The following is a 14,972-nucleotide window of genomic DNA, read 5'->3' on the forward strand; positions in this document are numbered from 1 at the left end:
TCGTATCACAACATTAACAGTGCTATACTATACCGTACTCTACTGTACTGGATTGTATTGTATTGTACTGTAATGTACCATACTGTACTGTATTGTACTGTACTGTACTGTGTGACATGTGCTGTATTTTGTAGTGTTGTACATGCATGTTATTAAAGTAGATACAGTAAAAATCTGAAATGATTGAGATACTGCAATTTACGTCTCAGCCAAAGCCGCAAAGACTGGTTCATACATCCAGTAATTAAGGTAAATTGTAAGTAAATACAAATATGCATAATAAAAGATTGGTTAATTAAGTTAGATAAAAAAAATAATGGAAAATACAATGGAAAAGTTCTCAGACATAGCCTTCAAAATTGGTCAATCCAGAGTAGATTTAAAATTATGGAAAGCATAAGTAAATTCTCAAGTTGACAATCTAAAATACAAACTAGGCAAGGGATAAGTAAAACCTTGAAAATTTTGAAAAGTTGATAAGTCTAAAATAAGTAAAATCCTATGAAGTTGAGAATCTATAATACAAATTAGGCAAGGGGATAAGAAAAATCTTCAAAGTTGGAAAATTTAAAATACAGAATACAGTGAAGGTTGGGTAAGGTAATAAATGATTGAATTGACGAGTCTAAAATAAAAATTAAAATAAAGGCCATACCAGAAAGCCATAAAAATAAGCACACTATGAAAATGTTAGTAACAAGCAAGATAATATGATGTATATTAGATGGGAACAGCACTGCTGGAATTACACTACACTACCTCATCCGGAGTGTCAGGGGTAGGCGCTTCATCCGGCTGACAGGTTGAAACAGGGAATCAGACAAGAGAGAATGTCAAACTTAAGAGCTAATATTTACTTTTTATGAGCAGCAATACGATGTGATGTTAGATTTAAAATGAATTGAATAGATGCGTGAAGAAAAAAGACTCATACGAGAGTCCAGCTGAGCTTAAATCCATTAACAGACAGATTCAAGGAAGCTGAAACAAATCCTTAACTTGTAGGAGGTGAGAAGTTAAGTTATCACATTAGATAAAGTGGTTAAAATCATAAAAAAATATTATCAGGTGTGATATTTCATTTCTCGTTCAGGACATTACATTAGATGGTATGTGGACAAAGCCTTCTGGGCAGGATCGTGAGGTGCTGAAGCATACCAAAGTAATTTCAACTGTAGAGATATGGGTAAAAGATTCGAGCATACTGCATACATTGTACCAATGCAAGAAAATCAATTTCTCTAATATAATATAGAACGTCTACTTGAAGGTATAGAGGCCATGCAATATGAAAACTGAAAACCTTCACCTCAACCTCACACAATATTATAACTTTCTGCAACTGCTAAATTCAAGGGGACAAAGAATCTTTTTACTTTCCAAACTGCATCTCTGCTACAATGGTTTTGCTTTGAAGTGTCTCATTTGTCACAACCAGACACATGGTGTTAATTTTTGTGTTTGAACCTTACTATTGTGTACTTACAACTAGAGAACTCAATAGAATTTGATATCAAAGTAATGACATCACAGTACATCAAACAACAAAGACTTGAAATCAACAAAATAAGATGTCCAGTCAGTACTACAAATCATTGCAAATTTGATGTTTTCTGTTGAATAAAACCATATCAGTGCCCAATTGTTTAAACACATCAATGCAATTTGTTTTTCATATCCTGCGCCTTGATACATTTTATTGAATTCTATACTGGTGGTAAGATCACTTTTATTACAGTTAAAACACCACAATTATTGCAATGTTTAAGGTTCTTTTAAGAGAACTCTTCAAAGCAACCCATTAAAATACAAAAATCATTTATTAAATATCAAATGTATTTAGTAAATGCATACACTCAAGACAAAGAAGTCTGAGAAGCTAACTTAATGCATCCCCGAGACTAAAAATTCTGAGAAAACGAAGAGTAAAGTATATAGCACAGATCATTTTTCTTCAATTTAGCATGCTTTTAAAATGAATATTAAAAGTCTTAGAACAGGGGAAATATATTCCCATAAGTATTCAGAATATCTTAATAAATCATCAAAAAAAAAGAAGAAAAGATTTCCAATGTTTTATCGTATACTAGACCTTCTTTGGTTCAGCCTTATATGATTATGCAGTAAATGTTAAAAAACAAACAAATCATATACATATAAGAATATTATATACGGTATTCATAAAAGTGTCAACAAACTTAAACATACAATGTTGACATGTATACATACGTAATGACATAGACTTAACATTTTACTTATAATAAGTTTTGTTTACTCCTTCGCATACAAGCACTTAACATGCATTTCTACTATACAAAAGTGATGGACTTCAATCTAAGCTTTTCACTTACTCAATATGTATTTCATTTGTTTCTAAATAAAGTAAATTAAAATGCAGCATCTCAAAATGTATGAAATCATATCGCTTTGAACATGACATACAAACATTCAACTTGCACTTGATAATATATTGTATGTATGTAAATATATAACGTTAAGTGTACCTTAGGTGGACATGATGATGGCACGTCAATAACTGTCGAGTTTTTCAGCAGTGGTTGGCGTGGACCAGGTGATGCATCCACTGAGATCACCACATCTCCAGGTCTTGCATTGGGATGAAGGGCTGGTGATCCATGTATGGATGGGGGTCCTAAACCTAGTGAAAATTAGAAAATGGGGCATATCAATATTAGATTCAAGAGTAATTAACACTGTCATTGATCAAACGCATTCACCACATCTACAAAGAATGTGCAGTATTTTCAATTATTCATAGTACATGTAGTAGTCTGGTATTATGAAGAGTGTCAAATGCATGATGTATCAATTCTCGTCAGTTGTTCCTTTTTTTTGTTAGTGTGTGCATGTACGATGCAAGCAGTGGATAATTTGAAAGTGTTAGATCAACATCACAGTTGATGAATTGTAAAACTGAAAACATGTTTTAGTATGTTAGTTGGCTGAAAATGCAAGATAGAACAGGATTAGCAGACTAAAAGAGAAATTCAAGACAAAATGAGAGGAAGGTAGGGAACCTTCTGATTTAGGCTGGGTGGCTTGATTGGTAGTGTCTGCAATTGTGTTTGTCGCCTCGCTGGTTTGTGCATTTTGTACTTCTGGACTTATGTCTCCATTTTGCTGTGGCTGCTTCTCCTCTATTTTTACAGATGCATCCTGCGGGTTACTTGGTGCTGTTAAAGAGAAGCCATCTACATGTATGTATTTAAAGTGAGTGAAAAGTTCCCTTAAACCAAATAGGAGATGAAATGAGAATTATACTCCTTACGTGCAGAAGATGATATGGTGCAAGCGGGATGATTTTAACAGGGCATATAATCAATTTCAATTGAAGGACAGGGTCTATGATGGTGACTTTATAAACAGAGCAAATAACCACTTTCAGTTGGTGTACAGTACAGTAGAATTCTGTCCAACCACTGAACATTCAGTTTATAAGTACAGCAACAGCACGCTGCATAATATTCTAACAGTTTGAGATTCTTCAGACTGACATGAAGGCCTGCAGTAGATGGATTGAAACATCACAATGGTTTCTTATTGTGAACAATAAATTTTCCATGACACGGTACACATTTCAAACGATGTACCTAGTTTTCATTTTAAACTTTTGAAACATGTTTTTAAAGTAACAATAGAATTTTACAACACTTCAAATATAGGATATCTTTTTTTCCCACTACATATATCATACAAACTCTTCAGAGTTGTCTAACATTTTGGGTTTTTTTGCAATGTATGAAGTGACAAACACACACTTGGACAATGTTGTTTCACATTGATTTGTCAAGTAGGATGCCATGATCAAATTGTTTTATAAATTAAAAATCCAAAATATATACCCAATCCTCATCCATATGGCCACTTTAACAATTAGTTTATTGTATGATGTGTGCTTTCTGTTTTGCGTTGTTTATTTCCCAAATTATGAAATATACAAAATGTGTATTATATTGTAAATCAAGTATGAATGTCTAAGTGTCGAAAAAGTATAGTTACTGTCACATGGTAAAATTTGCATAAATAAGTCGCTTCATCACTTGTAGATCTGTTATTCAACATTTGCAATTTTTTTCATCAAAGTCAAACATATTAATTCGACAGCAACACGCATCACTGATGTTTATCACAAAGGATTTGAACCATTATGTACATACTTTTCATACAACTTGTTGAGTACAGTTTGGATTAGGCCGGAAATTCAGACATGGAAAACATTTGCCTGGCACAGTTATAGAAAAGTTGGTTCCAAACAAAAGAATGATCATAATATTATGTAATCCTTTGTGGTTCCACTGATAAGAATGCTAAAGTGAGAACCTGGGATTGAAATTCTCGGTGCCTGAAATAGAATATTACTGCTTTGGCACATCATAACAACAATGAATATTCAATTTCTTGGTCGACACCATAACTTCTCCTACATGCACTTCACATGCATCACTATAGGTGCGTGTGAGAATAAGTTGACCTTCTTGTTCTTTTTTTACCCTCTAGCATGAGGTAAAAAGTTATTGCAGGTACCAAGAATTCTTGTCAATTATCATTTTTACACTCCTACCTGGTATGCCTGGTAATGATCTTCTTTCTCTCTTCTTCACCTTTGGTATATATCTGAATTTTTGAATTGAATTGATAACATGTGTACCAACCAATGTGAATCTCCCAAAGGTTCGACAGTCCACTACTCGAATAGTGATTGGGGGACAGTAGATTTCACGCTCTGGTAAATCCTGTAAATAATTAAAGGTTCACTTTTATGAAATAACTAATATTTATTCATAGTGTACTCACCATATTTGGACATAATCTGGAAACTTTTACACACCTTCGCTTGGTGACAAGTTCTTACATCTTGTTTCTTGTTATGGGGTACTGAAAATGCATTGATTTAATACTCAAAGCATTTTTCCCTTTTCGTTGTTACAGCAAAATGTCAAGGTTGACCAGACCATGAGAAATACATACATAACATGTTGCCTTTGCAACTTCAAGTGATAAAAACTTTTGAAGTAACCAGACGTTATGGCTTACCACTTCAATTGTCTTCACTGGTTGACTGAAGTTTGGATTCTTCTTACAATTTTCAATCACAGTTGAAGTAACAATCTTTCCTGCACACTCGATGTCAACTCTAGGCCTGTCAACGTTGGTTAACTGTAACCTTTTCATCTCACGCATGCCCCAGAATAAGACCTATTTGTAAAGTACATACATCATATGAATGTTAATGTAAATTCCAGTGGTTATGTGTCAAACATGTCCAGTTGCATTGTGGTCACTACTACTTTTATCCATCCAAAGCTTCGATCACCATGTTAAATTTGGCTTATTTGCATAACATCTAAGATCACTTGGGGTGAAAGTCTTTGCAAATCACTTCTTACACATAGCATTTTTTTAAGATCCAGTTACTGATTAGGGTTTCTCAGCATTAAACTGCTGAGGCACATGTGTGTAAATCAGACAATGGCTGCATGAATTTAACTTTCATTTCCCAGTCCTGTGAAGTTTTCTTCACATTTCCATAGTTAGTCTTGTTTATATTGGTTTATAAACAAGACTGTTATTAAAAGGGAACATCCTGGCAAGACATATGTATTGTCTTTTTTGTGGTTTCAAGGTTCACCATAGCACTCCCTATGCAATGCCATATATTCTACAAAAGTGATGGTAGTGTATCTATCCGAGTGCAGTTGTCTCCTCTCACTTAATTAACTCTCTAGCACATTGTCCATGCAGTCTCTTTCATTATAGGAAACTTACTTCTATTCTGTGCTTGCTGAGGATTGGACGAATACCTCTAGGAACAGGTATGATTGGTCCCCTGTCTGTTGTTCTATCAAGTGGTGGCACACCTGGTGGGAGTCCAGTATCAGGCCCTGGTTCATCTGGACATGACAACTGTAAATCAAAAGAGTAATGAATTAATCATTTGCATTACCAGGGTCATTGTTAGTTAATGTAACTATTCTTTCTAAAGCTTGTTACAATAGGGAACTTGCAATCCAGACTGAACATGCTCAGACGCAAAGGACTATGGGATTATCTGTGCTTATCGTAATACCTAATCTGGAGATACTGATAAAATTAACCTCCCACAGTTGTCAGGGTAACTATGAATTGATTATTTGTGGTTACAAACAATGTATCAACAGTGTTTACAATACTAATTGATTAGTATTTATTATCACATTTCTCCATGATGCAACATTCAACATGGCGGGTTTGCAAGTTCCCTATTGATAATGTAGTAAAAATCCAATAATGTATGAACACATTAATGTAGATTTCTATTTTTACTGATATATCAAATCAATAAATAATGTATTAATTAACCGATAATGCACTGTAATGTTTTCTCATCAAATAAAGTACTGAAAATTAATCAATAACGTTGTAATTTTTCTAACTGATAATATTTATTGACAATATATCATGCTATAATTACATATTCATACATGTGAGATGCCAGGATGGTATTTTAGTTTTTTTTTAGGTTTTTAGCAAAAATAAGCTCTGCACTGCCGTGCAAATACCAATTGTCTTTTCATGTATCAGATAATTGGTGTGCACACATACTAATGGTATTTGCACTGAAGTGCAATACTGAAAACATTATATAATAGTATACCTGCATGCAAATGGTAAGTAACTGAATGTCAAAGGAAAATAAGTAGTCACAGCACGATTTTTATAAAATGTTGCTGTTTTAGATACATGTAATGTGAAATAATAACAGAACTTGTACTTTTCTGCTGCACTGTCACTCGTTACACTCATGAAATTACTGCTGCAGAGAACACTGCAAGCACTGCCATGCAAATACCGAGTATGCCACATTTGCCTTTGGATGTGATGGAGTTCTTGAATAATTCACATTACTACTGACCTGTAACATTTCAAATGCTGCCAACAGTTCACCGGCAGGATTCTGTCCTCTGTAGATTCCGAACCATTCCAGGAAGGGTGGAAATTCTGGCTTTTCATACGGTTCATGTAAAGTCTTTATCACAGGATTGGCTACAGCTCTTCCAATAAACTCCGATTTACCCTAAGGAAAACAGTCAGTCATTTGTTATGATGAAATAAAAAAAAAAAATTTTATTCTGCTTCTTTTAATGAAATGGACAAAAAGCTCAGTGATTGGCCAAATATCTTTTGCAATGGTACTACAGTTGATTTCATTTAAAAAACTATTAACACAGTATATTTTTTTCATAGAAGACACAGTGCCCCTCAAATAATTTACTTCTATGTAACTGAACGGTGACTTGATTTAAAAGAATATCCACACAGTGACACAAAATAAATACAAAAAAGTGTCTGTGATATGCTGGAAATGTCTGGATTTCAATAACTGATCCTTAAGGTCAAAGTTAAGGTCACAGGTGAGGGTCTCAAAAGAAAGTTTAATATGGGCATATACACTTGAATGAGTCTCTCTTAAAAATGGGGATAGCTCTGGAGTACATGTACAGAGATTAACAGACCAAATGAATTCTAAAAACTGATACTTACAACAGTATCCTGATCAAATATCTCAATCACAATCATTGGTAGATTGTCTAGTACATCATCAATAGTACCATACAGAATAAGTTCATCAATTATCAACATTTCATCCCATGTTGGACTCAAAGTCTCATCAATCACCTAGTGGAATAATAGTAGAGATTACAACAATGTTAGCGATCTACATTTTATCCAATTATTAATGGAACAATCAGTCATTGCTGGCCATTTTTAGATTCTAAAACAAAATCTCTTTTGTGATGTTTTCTTTACAAATGTGTACAAGACTAAGCTCTCATCAATCACTTAGTTAATATTAGAGATTAAAGCAATGTTAACCTCTGTTTAGTACACGACGTCATTTTCATGAAAACATAACTATTTTGTTGTATTTATATCTGCTGTCCATCTACAGGGAAACAAAAATGTACGTGAAAATGCAACGATTTGAAAATGCTTTTGAAAATGATCCATTTTCATTCAAAAACGGAGTCCGTGTAAAATGGTGAAAATGAAAAGATTCAAAAATGGCAGCATGTATTAAAAAGACAACAATTCAAAAATGCCCTTATTCGACCCCAAGAATGACCCCATCAATGGTGTACTTATGCACACACTTATAAACTGTTTTATTATGTTTGCACATGGGCAACAGCATTGTTTTTTAATTGTTCCATCTTAGGTGTTTCCAAGTAGACAGTCAAAAACATTTGACAGTCTATCATGTAACCGTATCAAAATGCATCAAAATGTGAAATGATATTTAATATATAGTGGTACAGACCTGAGTAGCTCTGCTTTGGTTAGCAAGAAGAATTCTTGTGAATGGATCTGAGAGTCCTGATGAATCAGAACCAATAAGACTTCTAGCTTGATACAGATGTGCTCGCAGTTGAAACCTTTGTTTCTCTGGGAAAAGAAAATGTCAATAACATATACAGCTTATTTGTGTGAAGACTGCCTAATGCTATCTTTACATGTATGATGAAATATAGATGTCCACACATGTACAGCTGAAACCTTTGGTCCTCTGTCAATATAAACTGTCGCTAGAACTAATGAAGTGAACAAGACTGATAGTTTGCTGTCAAAGTTCTCAGATTATCATATTACATTGTGTATATTAGTTATAAATTCTAGTACTAAGTTGTTGTCTATTGAACAGATGTGTACAAAGTCTGCAACTTATATGCTTGAAAGAATTTGGGCTTGTTGGTTGAACAAAATAGTAATTTTTATAGTAAAGGAATACATATTACAGATATAACTATAAATTTATTCTAACATCTGAGATTCCATTAAAATGTGGATGCAAAAAGAGCACATCGGTAGTAACTAACATAATGTCTTTCCCACATACCCAAATAATTGATGAATTTTGGTGGTATAGCTGTCATCTTAGGTGCACTCTTCACTTCCTTTGTTAATTCATACCCTTGTGGTAAGCCACTCATGAAGTCTTTCTTGTGTTTAGTAAGTCCCAACCACAAATATACCTGTAGTTTACACTGAGCAGTCCAACCTGCTGGTCCACTACCCTTTTTGCCAGGTAACTGAAAAATAAAAGCAGATAATTGTTTTTATGGACTAAGGCACTATTGGAAACTAAAACTAACTGGCAAGGTCTGCAATACTGTGGGAAAAATATGGTCACCAGTCACTGTAAAATATGATTTTTCTTTTTGTTTCATTACATTTTCACCAATTTAATAAATAAAGTTTCACATAAAAAAATGTGAAAAGAAAAAACACATCCTCTACTTTTTTTTTTATTGCATTTTTATTAAGCCCAGTTGATGTACAAATACAACACCAGTCCACCACAGGCAGACAAAACACAACATTTACCTCACAACAACACAGACGTGCATATAGGTTACAACGGCAATACATTGTTCTCAAATATACTTTTTACATCCTTATTCCTTTATAGAAGGGTATGGCTTGATTTTCTTACATTTATAATTTTGGTATAAAAGGACTCAGAGTCATTTCATATACTTAAAGTTTAAATATATGTTTCACACATCAGATAGATGCTAGAAAACTGCTTCATCTGTGTATGTTGATATAAAAAAAGCATAATGTACTTACCCTAAGGAACAATGTCTGGACTTTACCACAATGAGTTCCTCTTTCCTCTTCAACAATGGAATACAGTAACTTTCTGGCTGGTATTCGATAGTATGCAACTCGTTTACTTCCACTCATCATCCATATGTATGCATCTGGTAAATTATGTTGTGGCTGGAAAAAAAAATATGATCATAGTTTGTCTTGGAAATCTTACCTTCTGAACATGTTTCTCTCAAATCTTTCAAGAGCATGACATTGTACATACATACATAGCACAGAGTTGTCTATCACCTCAAAAAAGATGTCCTTATCCTGCATGAAACCTATATAATTTTACAGGCAACATGTCAAACAACTAGAAATACTATAATATTCAAAATGATCCTGACACTTATCGACATGATTAATGACCTTACCTCTTGTGCAAGATGTTGTAATTTCTTGAGAAAACCAAACCCAGCTTTCATCTTTTCTTTCAGATTATTAGCTGTGACCATACTTCGCCCTGCTTTCATTGCCCTGGCTTGTCTAGCCATGTGGTCCTAAAGGAGGAATATTTTCAGTGTTATTTATGAATTTATCATTATATAAACTTCAGTAATAACACATGGCTTAACTTTGCTGCTTCTACAATAATGATTCTAAGAGATATCTTTAGCTACCCCCCCCCCCCCCCGAAAAAAATAACAGTAGTTCTGGTCTTTGTGGCGATATACATAGTTTCGATCAAATTCAACATGTATTTAATAGAAAAGGCTAAAATAAACTATTATATAATAAAAAGGAAATAAAAGAAATCTGAAATTAGAATACAAAACAACAATAATAACATTAACATTCATGTTTACTATATTTCTTAATATCTGTTTATCAAAAGGTTTACATATTGTATAATATAGAGAAGAAGGCATTGGAACCAGCAAAGTCCTGCCCATAGCCTCGTTGCACTCAGTCACACGTCCATACTTTGGCACAGACAATGAAAAAGGATAGAGTCAAGCATGAAAAACAGGTAACCACAACATGACAGAATGGAGTAGCATGAAACATGAACAGGAAAATATGTGTACAAGACTTAAGTTTTGATGTGTGCATAGAAATGTTGCTGTCAATGTCAAGTGTGCTATGTGTTTTCAGTTTGCATGCATGCATGTTATATATTCCATGCCAGGTTGCATTGTATTGAACCTGCCCCAAACACACTCCGGATTGTAGATCTAAAAAGGGATGCAAAAGTACTGTTGTCTAGATCAGAAAAGAAGTGAAGTCAGTTGTTAGATAGGCAACGTAATTATACTAACTTGCACATTACAAGATCCTATACAAAATACTAGCTGGCTTTCACATGAACACCAAGAGTTTTTAAGGTTTTGTGAGCTTCTTTCCTATAAAGCACTCATCATTACATTCTGTAGATCTATACACAATTGTCCAGAACTTGTGGAATAGCAAGACTTTGTACAATGTATAGTTGTTCAGGACATTTATTTTATTTTCAATATTTTTTTAGGAGGGGATTGTGCCACTACCATGACAGAGATTCTTTAAAGGCTGTCTGATTGCAAGATCAGATTATACCTTTGGACAAAGTGTACTAAAAAAAAGGAACCTTGTTTCCCTACAGCATTAACAATGGATCGTTCTCTGTCCATACACACACAGAGGTGTATACCATGTGTGTCATATATATGGGGTGGCTCAAGCTTACCTCCTTGGATTCATGAAAGCCTCACTAGTAGTAGTTGTTGTTGTAACAGTTGAATATAAGTATGCATTGTTGTTAGTATACAGTCGTTTGCTGTGTTTTATTAGGCACATTGTCAAAACATTCACATTATGTGTTCAACATGCTGAAGTCAAGACTGATACTGAGAACGAAGTGGTTGATAACAAGGGTGGGTTTCATAGTCTTTATCAGAATCACCCCCTGCACATGCTCATGCATATATGACTACACTTTTCCACCATTAACCCTGTTCAGTACGGCAGTCCCTCATATATTTAGACACCGCCAAGAAATGTAAGCTGTTGTTTTGTATGTGTGAATACGCAAAATAAACACTTTTTTCATATTTAATGGTGACTTCTTGTCACTCTTACAGGGAAATATGATAAATTTGACAACTCAAAGGCTTCTTATTTTGTGTGTATATGCATATCAAAAACGTTTGTAAATTTCAGTCAATGAATTTACTTTATCTGGTTACACGTGAAGAAATTTCATAACTCTCTTGATAGACATCATCATACTAGTACGTTAATTTCTAAGGAAAGGAATGAATATAAACAGAGATCTCCACAATCTGATGGTACTATTAAGCCGATTCAGGAAGTACAAATGTAGTGTCAGAAAGTTTAAAACTTCTATAAGTGTTATTGACTGAATGTAAATAGTAGACGTTATTGTAACGTGTAAATAATTCTTTGTAAAGTTAATCAAAAATATACTGTATGTGCTACAGAAAGTCATTTTAGACTTAGCCATTGATTTTTGCAACTCACAATGTTAGAAAATTTACATCTTAAAGTTTCATTAGTTGAGCTATTGATATTTTGAGTCCATTGATAACCAAAAATGGAGGGAATGATTATTTTGGTATGTTTTAACATGTGGAGTTGGAGATTTAGAATAACATTTACAACAGTTACAGGAACATACAATGGATGTCATGTCAAACAATACATTTTTTTTTGTATCAAATAGTACACAATTTGTAAACATGGTGCAAATATGTAGTCAAGTGTAACTCTCTTTTCTTCCACTCACATCAGGATCAAAGGACAGTGGCTCCTGTGGTGGCTAGAAAGTCCAATTTGTAATGCAATAAAATGAAGGATAAGGGTTAAACTTTGAAGTGTAGAAAAGTTTTCATAGCATCCAACCAGATTTTGAAATTCCAAAGGAAAACCAACCACAAATGCAAATACAAGCAGATAGGATTAGTCAAGTTATTATTCCATTGGCTTAGAAAAGTGAGAAGTTGCAAAGACCAATCAGAAGTGTTAATGCAAGCTGTGCAAACCTGAATAAAAGAACCAATCACCATTCATGTTACTAAAGAGTAAAAGCACACCAGTCTTAAATTCAGCTTATCTTTTAGTGCGAGTATTTATCATACAAGCATTTTTAAACTTTAGTTTCTTAAATTCTTTTACAGATTAATGGAATTCTACAAAGCAAACTTTAATTCTAACAACCACACAAGTTAGAGAATCATGTTAATATCTGTATCATAATTAATGAGAGAAAAACAAAGCTATCAACAGTGAAAAGATTAGAGGGAAAAGTCAATTAAAAACTCAAACTGTTAAAGCAGTAAAATAAAACCAGGCAGAAACAAGTTTTTGGTGACCATTTCATTATATTTCTTATACATCATAATAATTTCATTTAGTTCTCTCCATGACCTTTTGTATGTCTGTCAGGCATTTTGTTTATACCTTTAATATTTATTTATAACTACTTTTTTTTATGTGTTATATCGATACCTCTGAGTGGGCACAATGGTTTTTGAAAAGAAGGTATTTAAAAGTTACTTAAATATGAATATTTGTAATGGAGAATATATTGTTCATGGTTCCATGTCGATACCAAGTATATCAAGTACCATCATTTTATGGACATATTATTCTGCCAGTTCTGAGATAAACATTAACGCTGAATAATTAAATCATTGCGTGATCAAGGTCTATAGAAGACGGATCAAAACGTCGCATTCATTTCCAATTTACCGTTCCAAAGTAACTATATTGTACTGTCCTATGAATATTTGTAGTTCACTTGTTTCTGCCTGAGAATAGTATTAAAATGACACCATCTCAGAAGATTTTCCCAAATAAAAAAAAGATTAATAATTAATAATGAAATAATTAGATTTAAAAAATTGAAAAAAATAAGAGAAAACAGTGCACAGCAGTAAAATAAAGCCATAAACTTTGTGTGGTATGCTACCTCAGGTATTGTGAGTGTATTTTTATTTTTGCGTAGACCACGAAATTTCTTTTTCTGTCCTTTCCCTTGGTTGTCATCACTGGTTCCAGATTGCTTGTTTTTAGAACCGTATAAGATTTCATCAACAGTGTCAACCATGATTTCCTAAAAGGTGTACAAGTGAGGTGAGTAATCTTCATTATTTACCTTAATTACCGTTACACCACAGTAGAGAAAATAAAGTTATCAAAAGCAGAATTGCCCTAAATCATGTGAATTAATGCTGAGAAATAAACAAATCTTGGAAAAGTCTGCCAAGGTGCAAAAGTATCAGATTTGTACTCATTTACTGCTGGTGGAATATAAAACAATGAAACCATTTGTTCCACAATAAAAAATAGGTACTTATTAACCATCTTCCAGAAAAGTTCTTCACTTTAGTATTCTTTTAGTCTTTATTGCATTTTTTTTTCAGAATTGAAAAAAAACAGTAAATATATTATACCATTTTATGACTTTTTTGTGTATGAAAATCAATACTTTATACAAGTATAACTGATTAGTTTAATTGATCAACACCATTGACTTTGTCAGTTTCTGGTACAGTATTTTGACTTGCAATATCTTTGGGAGTACATGTAGGTAAGTAGCTTGGTGTGTATAGGTTTACAATCAAACTAATCACACACCCCATCTGTACATTTTACATTTCCTAAACACGTTAGATAGATATAGGTGCTATCAGTAATATACATTATCATTGTAACACATCACATACTTCAATAGGTAACATGCATTGTCTTAAACCATAACTGTTCTCTTTATGGCAACATTATGACACTACATGTAGTTTGTTTACCAGTTTGTTGAAATACACACTGTATGTGATATGTAGTAAAGACATATGAGCAAGTTTATAAAATAATGTGATTATAGACACATCTGGGCAAGTTCAATGTGATTAATGTGTTACATAAACAACAGGGCTAACATTATTATGAGACCAGTTTGCTGAGGATAAAACATATCTGGACAAGTTGAATGTAATTGTACAGTGTTAACGTACGTACATGTTCAGTATATGATTGTGTGGCTTTCATACTTACCCAAACACATGTATTTGTATAGTGGGAAGGGAAAACTTGAAATGGGTTATGATAAATGTACGAGTTATATAAAATGTGATTTGTATGTAAATGTACATCAATATATGAAGTTCAATTCTCTACTGAAATGGAATGAGAAGGATGGCAACACCAACTACTATAGATTCACACAGTCATACAAAATTAAACATATTCTACAAAACTAGTTAGTATAATACAGAATCATATTCATTTTAGTGTGTCCTCAAATATTAGACAAACTTTTTGTTGCAGATCTTTTTGATAATTAAAAACTGGGGTTTCCTGTCAGTAATGACATAGTT

The 14,972-nt window shown here is 33.3% G+C and overlaps 1 protein-coding gene across 1 annotated transcript in view; it reads right to left on the bottom strand.

Moving 5' to 3' along the window:
* The window catches only part of LOC144445927 (otoferlin-like), a 133,634-nt gene that overhangs the window by 39,204 nt on the left and 79,458 nt on the right, over nt 1-14,972 (bottom strand). The window contains exons 20-32 of the mRNA XM_078135569.1: nt 13,565-13,708; nt 12,380-12,412; nt 10,029-10,154; nt 9,631-9,783; nt 8,897-9,089; nt 8,321-8,445; nt 7,543-7,677; nt 6,914-7,075; nt 5,788-5,925; nt 5,056-5,217; nt 4,583-4,754; nt 2,505-2,659; nt 760-795 (exon numbers count right to left, since the gene is read on the bottom strand). Coding sequence (XP_077991695.1) covers nt 760-795; nt 2,505-2,659; nt 4,583-4,754; nt 5,056-5,217; nt 5,788-5,925; nt 6,914-7,075; nt 7,543-7,677; nt 8,321-8,445; nt 8,897-9,089; nt 9,631-9,783; nt 10,029-10,154; nt 12,380-12,412; nt 13,565-13,708 — 1,734 coding nt within the window. The remainder of the gene's footprint in view (nt 1-759; nt 796-2,504; nt 2,660-4,582; nt 4,755-5,055; nt 5,218-5,787; nt 5,926-6,913; nt 7,076-7,542; nt 7,678-8,320; nt 8,446-8,896; nt 9,090-9,630; nt 9,784-10,028; nt 10,155-12,379; nt 12,413-13,564; nt 13,709-14,972) is intronic.

Source organism: Glandiceps talaboti, chromosome 14 (assembly GCF_964340395.1).
Source record: "Glandiceps talaboti chromosome 14, keGlaTala1.1, whole genome shotgun sequence".
NCBI lineage: Eukaryota > Metazoa > Hemichordata > Enteropneusta > Spengelidae > Glandiceps > Glandiceps talaboti.